The 12,201-nt window shown below is 33.2% G+C and overlaps 1 protein-coding gene across 1 annotated transcript in view; it reads left to right on the top strand.

Moving 5' to 3' along the window:
• Positions 1 to 4,170: 4,170 nt before the first annotated feature.
• Positions 4,171 to 12,201, top strand: part of LOC143256459 (glutamate receptor-interacting protein 1-like) — a 111,994-nt gene continuing 103,963 nt past the window's right edge. Inside the window, 1 exon segment of the mRNA XM_076513723.1 lies at positions 4,171 to 4,303. Within this exon segment, the coding sequence (XP_076369838.1) occupies positions 4,258 to 4,303 (46 nt within the window). The 5' untranslated portion in view covers positions 4,171 to 4,257.

The raw sequence follows: 12,201 nt of genomic DNA, 5'->3' as shown, positions 1-12,201 counted from the left end.
TGCTTTAGTTCCGTGTGTTTATTCATTATAAAATAGTTGGTTAATGATATAATCCGGTATTTCTTGCACTCAACTAAATAATAGTATTTAACTTCTGTTTCGTTTTCAGTAGAAAGTATGTGCATCAGTGTTAAAAATATTAACGTTCTAAATTTGCAATAAAAGATAAAACATAAAACTTACCGAAAAGAAGTTTAACGTCATAATATATTAAATCATTTATCAGCTTTGTTCTATTTCGCCATATATCTACGAATATCTTAAGATATATATCTACGAATATCTTAAGACGAGTTTTGATAGCAATTGTTATGTATAAATCACCTTTGAATAAAGTAAAAACTTGTACTCACTCTTATAGCGTGCAAACGATTTGCAGTGAGATCATTTGACAACTGTATGCAAATCACGAACCTTGGGATTCAAGCTTTTGAAGCTTTGTGCTGTTAGTTTTGATTTGTATTTCAAGGAAAGTGAATAAAAGTAAAAACTTGTACGCACTCTTGTGTATTTGATAATAAACCGCTGATCGAAAAGTCATGCCTGTTCTAAAAACAAATCTTACTGTAAAACCTGTAGCTGGTAAAAAAGACTTGCATAGTTTGCTACATTACTTTGCCAAACATCACTGACATAGAAATGAACACTTAGTGAATTAAACCACCTTTGCATACGTGGTGAGATTAGGCTTAAGACCCTCTCACCAATTAATTCCACATCAGAAAATAAAATATATATTTTAGCTAGTTTAGTTAAACTAGGAGAACATTAGAAATAATACTTTTAGATAAAACGCTCTAGTAGAAATTAAACCAATTCAAAAATACTTGAAACTCAACTGAAGCAGTTCGCGATGTGTTTGACTTTGTCTAATAAGGAACAAAGAGAAAGTGTGTTCTTCATATTGAATCTATAATTACGCTACATCGTCATGTCCTAGAAAGGGAACAGAATAGTAAAACCTCTATCTTGGAGTAATTAAAATATTGTACAGTAGGAGAGAAATAAATGTAGGGGAAGGGAGAGATCCAGGTGAACCTGACCCTCCCATATCTATAAAAAATCTAAGCTCAGAGAAGGAAGTCTGCTCTGGTGATATGATTCTAATTGAGAAAAGATAAGGGATGATAATTATCTAAACATTATCTAGCTCGTGGCAACTGTTATGTATTATAATTTATCTCAAACGAGACTACAATTTATTATGCTACGTATTACAATTTAAAATGGTCTAAAACCGAGTTTAATCTTAATTGAGAAGCTAATTAAATGTAGAGATGTGTTAAGTTGTGTGATGTTTGCCGACAAGATTGATACACACAATTTTGTTTATTTACACAAACATATTTTAATATAAAAGTATGTGTTTTTTCTTATAGCAAAGCTACATCGGGCTATCTGCTGTATCTACTAAGGAGAATCAAACCTGTGAGTTTAGCATTGCAAATCCGCAGATTTATCGCTGTCCCAGCGATAGATATTAATATACAAACAATAATACAATTTATAATAACGGTAATTACGAGTAATAGTTTATATACAAAAAGGTTTAAAAACTTGCAAAGAGCATAGTCTTTTACCTGGTCTGGAACTAAATATTTTACCGACAGTTCACGATGAGCGAATTAATTTCGAGTTGATATCGGTATAGTTCATTTAACGTGTAACTAGTTAGCGAACTTTTCACTGATCGCACTTGAGTTTGTCACCATTGAGGTTATCTGATATTTTTTTAGAAATACTTACGTCTAATGGTAATTCACTAGAGTTAAACGGTTTGTAATGTTCGAAATCTGTAAACGTTTCTGGTTAAATATCTGTAGTTTTTCCAATAATAAGCGTTTATCACAGCTGTAGCTTTCGAAGTTTATAGTAAGTATAAACAACAATATAAAACAGTCCCTTCTCATTGCATTGGTTACCTTTTATAAACCTGAGAGATTTTCTAGAAAATTCATCTAAAGCAGAAATACTGGTATTTACGTTCATATATACATTATTTATTCTTACGCTCAAGAACCTTCTGAAAATTTAGTAAATAGGAGCGAATTTCACAATACACATTTAACATTTTTGAATGCAAAACAAACATCGATATAAAAATAAATATATAAGATTTAACCCGTTACACAACATCAATAATTTTGGATGACGCTTTTAACATACAAGAAAAGTCTCTTTGAAAATCAGGAAATACAAGCATTATCACTTAGTAAAAAAACGCGAGATTTCTCCATTCAGCGATCTGGAAACTGAATTATGGTCAAAGGTAAAATAATAATGGTTCTTACTTCACTTGAAAATAAACCTCTCAATAGCTCAGCAGTAAGCATCATGGCTCTATAATTGGGTTTTAATACCTGCGGCGGACACAGTACGAATAGTTCATTATGTAGGTTTGTACTTAACAACAAACAAACAAATTCAACATTATAAAACACCACATGAACTGATATCAAATGTTTTCTACGTATGGCCGTCGTTTATACTACATTGATAAAAAATCTGGGTCTTGTCTGATCCCCGTATTGACCCTGGTTAATACTTGAAAGGGTAATCATCTGGGAATACCACATGGTTATAGTACTTTACTTATATGCCTTTGGACTTACAATGATAAAAATCAGTTTTCTGTGCTCGTGGTGGGCAGAGGATATATAGCCCACCCTCAGCTGCAAAGCGCCATTTTTTGCGGATTAACAACGCTAAAAACCGGGTTTCGATAACCATGTTGGGCAGAGCACATATAGCTCATTGTGTAGATTTGCGCTTAACACACGTAAATATTATACACATAAAGCTATTCAGAGTTAACAGACCAGTAAACAATCAGGTTTACTTTGTTTTATGACAAACCCACCTGGGCCCGGCATGGCCAAGCGTGTTAAGGCGTGCGACTCGTAATCTGAGGGTCGTGGGTTCGAATCCCCGTCGCACCAAATATGCTCGCCCTTTCAACCGTGGGAGCGTTATAATGTGACGGTCAATTCCACTATTCGTTGGTAAAATAGTAACCCAAGAGTTGGCGGTGGGTGGTGATGACTAGCTGCCTTCCCTCTAGTCTTATCCTGCTAAATTAGGGATGGCTAGAACAGATAGCCCTCGAGTAGCTTTGTGCGAAATTCAAAACCAAACAAACCCATGTTAGATAGTCCGCTGTGTTCGCCGTACGGAATCTAACCTCAGATTTTAGTACTGTAAGTTCGTAAAGTTACCATTGTCCTACAGGTGGACATCAAATAATTGAAAATACAATCTTACAATAATTACACTTGGCGAATACCTAAATTGGTAGTTCTAAGTTTTCATTATATAAAGTAGTGAAATATGAAAACCTCACATGTATGAAATATGTTTAAGATTTAAAGTATCGACTGGTGAGTGTTTATTGAACCTGATGAGTGCCAAATATTCTTATAGAAATAATACGCAGAATAATATTTTGACAAAGAATCTTCACGGTGGTTCAGCGGAAAGCGTGAATGAGGGCTTATAACAATAAAAGTATGGGCTTGATCCCTGCAGTGATCAAAGCACAGATATTCAAATGTGTAGGTTTGTGCTTAATAACAAAGAAAAAGGTAAATGATTTTGATGTAAATTAACCTTAAAGGTACCTTAAGAGTTGTCTGTGAGCTTCATCTATCGATCCGTTTGTGAATCTGCTGTATATACACGGTAAGATATTTAAGAAATAGCTAAATGTATACATTCAAGAATATTTAAAAATCAGACGAATGAACCACGTTTATCATTTTCTAATAGAAATCAACAAGATTTCTTAGCATACTAAAAATATAATACAAAAAGTGGAATTGAGTGGCAATTTCACTTTACTGAATTTGAATGAATTGAAGATATTCTCGCGAGTTCGAAGGCTCGTTCCATCGAACATGCCCGTCCTTTTAGCCATGGAAACGTTATAACTGTGACTGTTAGTTTTATTCTTTGTTGGTGGTGGGTGGTGATGACTAGCTGCATTTCCTCTCGTCTTTCACTGACAAATTAGGGACGGCTAACTTAGATAGCTCTCGTGTAGCTTTGCGCGAAATTCAAAACAGATCAAACCAATCGAACTTGAAGACACGCACCGCCTGGTTTTACACCACGTGACCACATATTAGGCTTACGAACTGGGCAAAACATCAGTGTGCCTCGGAACACATCTTTTTGGCAAACCAGTTAGTGCACTGATCATAGGATGTAAAATACTTTAGTGAAGGAAAGAAACGTTTATTTGATGAACTCAGATGCACCATGCGAAACTGGAACCCCGGGTGCTTCAAAACTCCGACAAGAAAAGGTTAGTTTAATCGTTTTAGTTTCTATACTATACACGATTAACGGTTAACGCTTCTGTCAAAGAGGTTTTGTTGTTTATCTTATGATATCACGATCTACGGAGAAAATCCCTTTTTTTAAAAAAAAATTTCCAATGAAATATATAGCTTTTAAGAATCCTGACTTTGGTTTGTGTTATACAGTATTTTTGTTAAGCCTTTGAATTCCTCTCAAATATATAAACAGATTTTGTCTATTCGTGAGCTTAACGTACAAAAACATTTTTGACACTTATTTACGAGTTTTCATAAAGATTAGCATACAAACAACAAAACAAACATTGAAATTATGTAAGTATGTGAAAGAAGTATCTATAACCTGTTAACAGGACAGCTAGCTAGTATTCCTACTAACTCTTAGCTGACACGATTAGGTGACAAACGTCATCCCGCCAATGGTTTTGTTTCTTTTTTATTTTTAAAAATTATACTTCAATATTGGTTACAAGGTTTAAAAATTCTTGCAGAGTCAATATATGTATAAAAACATTTCGTATCTCTTAAAACGATGTTCAATAAACATTTTGCAGAGGTCGTGTGAAAATAATTCATTTCCCACACTAATATCAACAAGGTTACGTTTTGCTGTCTTATTGTTACTAACTCTGTATGTTTGTATCAACATGGTTACGGTTTCCGGTCTTATTGTTACTAATTCTGTTTGTTCATATCAACAACTTTACGTTTTGCTGTTTTATTGTTACTAACTCTGTTTATATCAACAAATTTACGTTTTGCTGTCTTATTGTTACTAACTCTGTTTATATAAACAAGGTTACGTTTTCCTGTGTTTTTGTTAGTAACTGTTTGTTTACATGAACAAGGTTACGTTTTGCTGTCTTATTGTTAGTAACTGTTTGTATGAACAAGTTTACGTTTAGTTGTCTTCTTGTTACTAACTCTGTTTATATCAACAAGGTTACGTTTTACTATCTAATCGTTACTAAATCTGTTTATATCAAGAAGGTTAAGTTTTGCTGTCTTATTCTAACTACCTCTGTTTGTTTATATCAAGAAGATTACGTTTTGCTCTCTTATTGTTACTAACTCTGTTTGTTTATATCATCCACGTTACGTTTTGCTGTCGTATTGTAACTAAATCTCCTTTTTTATATCAACAAGGTTACTTTTTGCTGTCTTCTTGTAACTAACCCTGTTTGTTTATATCAAGAAGGTTACGGTTTGCTGTCTTATCGTTACTAACTGTGACTATATCAACAAGATAACTTTTGCTGTGTTATTGTTATTAAATCTGTTTGTTTATATCAACAAGGTTACGTTTTACGGTCTTAGTGTAACTAACTCTGTTGGTTTTTGTTAACAAGGTTGCGTTTTGCTGTCTTCTTGTTACTAATTCTGTTTGTTTATATCAGAAAGTTTTCTTTTTCGTCTTCTTGTTACTAACACTGTTTTTTATATCAAGAAAGTTAAGTATTGTTCTCTTATTGTTACCTACTCTGATTATATCAACAAGTTTCCGTTTTGCTCTTTTGTTCTTACTAACTCTGTTTCTATTAAATTCAACAAGGTTACGTTTTGCTTTCTTATCGTTAGTAACTTATTTTATATCGATAAGATTTCGTTTTGCTGTCTTATTGTTTCTAACCCTTTTTATATCAACAAGGTTACGTTTTGCTGTTTTATTGTTACTAATTCTGTATGTTTATATCAACAAGGTCAAGTTTTGCTGTCTTATTGTTACCATTTTTGTTAGTTTATATCAACAAAGTTATGTTTGGCTGTTTCATTGTTATAACTAACTCTGTTTATATCAACAAGGTTATGTTTTGCTCTCTTATCGTTACTAACTTTGTTTATATCAATAAGATTTCGTTTTGCTTTTTTATTGTTTCTAACCCTTTTTATATCAACAAGGTTACGTTTTGCTTTCTTATTGTTACTAACAGTGTTTTTTTTATATCAAGAAGGTTAAGTATTGTTGTCTTATTGTAACCTACTCTGATTATATCAACAAGGTTACGTTTTGCTGTTTTATTGTTACTAACTCTGTTTCTATCCGTTCAACAAGGTTACGTTTTGCTGTCTTATCGTTAGTAACTCATTTTATATCAACAAGGTTACGTTTTGCTGCCTTATTGTTACTAACTCATTTTATATCAACAAAGTTAGGTTTTGCTGTCTTATTGTTATTTACTACGTTTCTTTTTATGAAGAAAGTCACGTTTTGCTGTCTTATTGTTACCATCTCTGTTGATACCAACAAGGTTATATTGTGCTTTCTTATTTTTAGTAACTTTGTTTATATCAATAAGGTTACGTTTTGCTGTCTTATTGTTACTTACTCTGTTTGTTTATATGAACAAGGTTACGTTTTTCTGTCTTATTGTTACTAACTCTGTTTGTTTATACCAACAAGGTTACGTTTTTCTGTCTTATTGTTACTAATTCTGTTTGTTTGTATCAACAATTGTACGTTTTGCTGTTTTATTGTTACTAACTCTGTTTATATCAACAAGGCTACGTTTTTGCTTTCTTATCGTTAGTAACTTATTTTATATCAAGAAGGTTATGTTTCGTTGCCTCATTGTAACTAACTCTGTTTATATCAACAAGGTTACGTTTTGCTGTCTTATTGTGACTATCTCTGTTTGTTTACATCAACAAGGTTGCGTTTTGCTGTCTTATTGTTCCTTACTCTGTTTGTTTATGTGAACAAGGTTACGTTTTACTGTCTTATTGTCAGTAACTCTGTTTATATACGTTTTGTTGTCTTCTTGTTACTAACTCTGTTTTTATCAACAAGATTACGTTTTACTGTCTAATCGTTACTAAATCTGTTTATATCAAGAAGGTTAGGTTTTGCGGTCTTATGCTAACTAACTCTGTTTGTTTATATTAAGAAGGTTACGGTTTGTTGTCTTATTGTTACTAACTCTGTTGGTTTATATCAACAAGGATGCGTTTTTCTGTCAAATTGTTACTAACTCTGTTTCTTTATATCAAGAAGAATTGGTTTTGCTGTTATATTGATACTGACTCTGTTTGTTATATCAGCATGGTTACTTTTTGCTGTCTAATCGTTACTAAATCTGTTTATATCAACTCTGCTTTTTTAATCAACAGGGTTATGCTTTCCTGTCTTATTGTCACTAACCCTTTTGGTTTATATCAAGAAGGTTACGTTTTGCTGTCTTATTGTTACTCAGTCTGTTTATATCAATAAGATTTCGTTTTGCTGTCTTATTGTTTCTAACTTTTTTTTATATCAAAAAAGTTACGTTTTGCTGCTTTATTGTTTCTAGCTCCGTTTCTTTATGTCAACAAGGTTAGGTTTTGCTGTTTTATTGTTACTATCTCCGTTTGTTTATATCAACAAGGTTACATTTTGCTGTCTTATTGGAACAAACGCTGTTTATATCAAGATGGTTACGTTTTGCTGTCTTATTGTTACTAACTCTGTTTATATCAAGAAGGTTACGTTTTGCTCTCTTATTGTAACTAAATGTGAATATATCAACAAGGTTACATTTTGCTGTCTTATTGTTACTAAGTCTGTTGGTTTATATCAAGAAGGTTACGTTTTGCTCTCTTATTGTAGTTAAATGTGAATATATCAACAAGATTACATTTTGCTGTCTTATTGTTACTAAGTCTGTTTATATGAACAAGGTTACGTTTTGCTGTCTTATTGTTACTAACTGTGTTTGTTTATATCAACAAGGTTACGGTTTGCTGTTTTATTGTTACTAATTCTGTTTGTTTATATCAACAAGGTTACGTTTTGTTGTCTTATTGTTACCTATTCTGTTTGTTTATATCAACAAGGTAAAGTTTTGCTGTTTTATTGTTACTAACTCTGTTTCTATCTATTCAACAAGGATACGTTTTGCTGTCCTTTTGTTACTATCTCTGTTTGTTATATCAACCAAGTTACGTTTTGCTGTCCTTTTGTTACTATCTGTGTTGTTTATATCAACAATTTTACTTTTGCTGTCTAATCGTTACTAAATCTGTTTATATCAACAAGGTTACTTTTAGCTTTCTAATCGTTACTAAATATGTTTATATCAACAAGGTTACGTTTTCCTGTGTTATTGTTACTAACTCTGTTGGTTTATTTCAACAAGGTTAAGTTTTGTTGTCTCATTGTTACCTACTCTGTTTATATGAACAAGGTTACGTTTTGCTGTTTTATTGTTACTAACTCTGTTTCTATCCGTTCAACAAGGTTACGTTTTGCTGTCTTATCGTTAGTAACTCATTTTATATCAACGAGGTTACGTTTTTCTGTCTTATCGTTACTAACTCTGTTTATATTAACAAGATTAGGTTTTGCTGTCTTATTGTTAATTACTCCGTTTGTTTATATCAAGAAGGTCACGTTTTGCTGTCTTATTGTTACCATCTCTGTTTTTTTATATCAAAAGGTTATGTTTTGCTGTTTTATTGTTACTTCTATCTCTGTTTATATAAACGAGGTTACGTTTTGCTGTCTTATCGTTACCAATTCTGTTTGTTGATGCCAACAAGGTTATATTGCGCTGTCTTATTGTAACTATCACTCTTTGTTTATATCAACAAAGTTACGTTTTGCTGTCTTCTTGTTACTAACTCTGTTTGTTTATACCAACAAGGCTACGGTTTGCTGTCTTATTGTTACTTACTCCTTTTATATCAAAAAGATTACGTTTTGCTGTGTTACTGTTATTAACTCTATTTATATCAAGAAGTTTACGTTTTGCTGTCTTATTGTTACCAACTCTGTTTGTTTATACCAACAAGGTTACGTTGTGCTGTCTTATTGTTACTAACCCTGTTTGTTTATATGAACAAGGATACGGTTTGCTGTCTTATTGTTACTAACTCTTTTTATATCAACAAGATTACGTTTTCTGGGATTCTCATGGAAGACTCGTGTGTTGGACGCATTCGCACAGGCACTCCATGTTTTGCAGGTCTACTCTGTACCCTTTTTGTTTAAGAGGGGGTATAAATAAATTGTGAGATAGCATCCTTACGAAGATTATTCGTATACTAACTTGCTTTGGAAGTTTTATTAGACAATGAGATTTTAAGTATAAAATGATAGTAGTCGAAGAGACGATTGAAATAGCGCGGAAGTCACCCATTTTGTAATACGTCACTATATACATATATGTATATTGCAGGGGTGTCCAAGCTTGCTTAACGTAAGAGCCACATACAATAAACTTCAGATGTTTGAGAGCTGCAAGACATGAACAAATATTACACACACGTTTTTGTTGTTTCATGTACATTTCGTCACATAAATTTCATATGTAAATTTCATATAAGTATTAATAAATACATGTATGTAATGATATTTATTCACTCATGTAGGTTTTAAACTGTTAATTTGTATCAGTTTTAATAACCACACAGTACATATATAATTTCCAAATGTTTTCAGAATCCTGGCTGATTACTGTTTTAACTATTTTAAGCGTATTTAATACGGTAATAAACTACGGAAATATCTAAGAAAAATATGCAAATTTCTATTTCATTAACATTAAATGAGACAACAAAAATAGAAATAAAAGTGGTAACAACAGATATTTTTCATTATATTTATTTGTCTTAGTAAATAGCTGGTCAGAACATGGAGGAAAATATGTAAAACAATAAAATTAGAGATAGTTTAATCAGATACCACCTTACAAAATTTTAGTCTTTTCATAATATGTTTAACACTAACACTAACAGACATTTACACAATTATCAGGCTATTTACTGCTAGTAGAGGTCTTGTGAGTTGTTGAAATTCCGGCTAACATGTTGACAAGGATGTACGAATTAGTCAGGTGTTGATTTGTAAGACTTGTTCGATGTTTCGACTTCATTACAGAGTACAGTGGTTCACAGCAGTATGTTGTGCATTAACTTCATTACAGAGTACAGTGGTTCACAGCAGTATGTTGTGCATTAACTTCATTGCAGAGTACAGTGGTTCACAGCAGTATGTTGTGCATTAACTTCATTGCAGAGTACAGTGGTTCACAGCAGTATGTTGTGCATTAACTTCATTACAGAGTACAGTGGTTCACAGCAGTATGTTGTGCATTAACTTCATTACAGAGTACAGTGGTTCACAGCAGTATGTTGTGCATTAACTTCATTACAGAGTACAGTGGTTCACAGCAGTATGTTGTGCATTAACTTCATTACAGAGTACAGTGGTTCACAGCAGTATGTTGTGCATTAACTTCATTACAGAGTACAGTGGTTCACAGCAGTATGTTGTGCTGAAAATTGAGATGAGTCACTCACTGGTTACCTTCAGTTCAGGATATTTAATTTCTGGAACTTTGTTCCAGAACTCAGTTGTATAATGGGATTTATGGATCATCTCTAGACCCAGGTCCTCCTGTAGTTCTGTTAGTTCCATTTCCACAGCAGATGATTCTGTAACCAGAGGTTCAAGAATTGGACGACCATCATTGGTCAAATGAACCATGAATGGATTTACAAGAAAGGCTAAACGGGGCTTCAGCTTCTACAAGTCCTCAAACCTGTCTCGGAAATTATCAAGCAGCCCTTGTAACTTATCTTTGTATTCTTCCAGTTTGTGGTCTTTTATTTCAATATCAGGAAATGTATTTACTCTCCTTTTGAGATTGGGAAAGTAACTGAAGTTTCTTGGCAAAATGTCTCTTTGAAATAGTCTTATTTTATTCTGAAAGCTGAAGATTGTCTGAGTAAGATCAGAAACAATCTTATCCTTCTCCTGAGATGCTAAGTTGAGAGTTTGTAGATGACTCATTACATCAGTAAGGAACATTGGACCTTACAGCCATTCATCATTTCTCAGTTGAGGATAGAATCTTTTCTTTTACTCAAGAAAAGTAATAATAGGCTTCAACAGATCCACAAACCTGTTTAAGGGATTACAATGCAGTAGAAATAGACATCACTGATTTTATCTTCAAGCTCCAGTTCTTCAATAAAATTTTTGAACTGTCGGTGGTTCTTCCCATTTAAACGTATGAAATTGACAGTTTCAAGAGTAGCTTTCATAACACCTTCATACTTGAAGTATCTGTCTGCCAGGTGTTCACGGTGAATAATGCAATAAACAGGAAGAAACTCTGTAAAGCTGGGATCACTTTTCATGAGTACAATTAATCATGCATTTTCTCCATCATTGCAGGTGCACCATCTGTTGTAACACTGACGAGTTTACTCAATGGAATATCAGCATTTGTTAAGACTCTGTCAAGTACATTTTTAATATCAACATTACGAGTTGTTTCTTTTAGTGCCACTAAGTCCAACATCTGTCATTTCACAGTTACATCAGAGAAAACATGACGAATAAATACTGTCAGTTGTGGGTTGTCTTGTATGTCTGTAGATTCATCAAGGGCTAAGCTGAATGCAAGGGAATTCTTTAAATTATTTTGTATTTTGTCAGCAACATCAGTACTGATCTGGGAGATACGTATCTCTGTAGTGTGGCGTGAAGCTACTGTTTGTTTTATTAGTCGCTGAAGTTTTGTGTTATTTGGATCTAACACTGCAACAACTTCAGTTATATTCTTGTTAACAAATTCACCATCAGAATATGTACAGTAAGCTACAACACGTGCAACGCAACCAAACTCTACAGCGCCCAGTATCACACTAACACTCCGCTAATTTCACTGCCCACAACACAGCCACACACGCCACAATCACGCGATCGCAAGCCACTCCCACTAAAACTAACATTGTCAGCACCAGCTTGTACGAGTACTAATTCTCTAGCACAATTCCCTCTAATCCTTGCTTGTATGATTACTGATCGAGTACAATTCCTTTATAATCCTTGCTGATCCGAAATTCCTTTAATCCCTGACTCGAATCTAGCATTAAAATAAGGATTTAAATTCTTAAATAT

The sequence above is a fragment of the Tachypleus tridentatus genome, chromosome 7 (assembly GCF_004210375.1).
Source record: "Tachypleus tridentatus isolate NWPU-2018 chromosome 7, ASM421037v1, whole genome shotgun sequence".
Classification (NCBI taxonomy): Eukaryota; Metazoa; Arthropoda; class Merostomata; order Xiphosura; family Limulidae; genus Tachypleus; species Tachypleus tridentatus.
The sequence above is the reverse complement of the archived record's forward strand: the minus strand, read 5'-3'. Positions and strand labels throughout refer to the sequence as shown.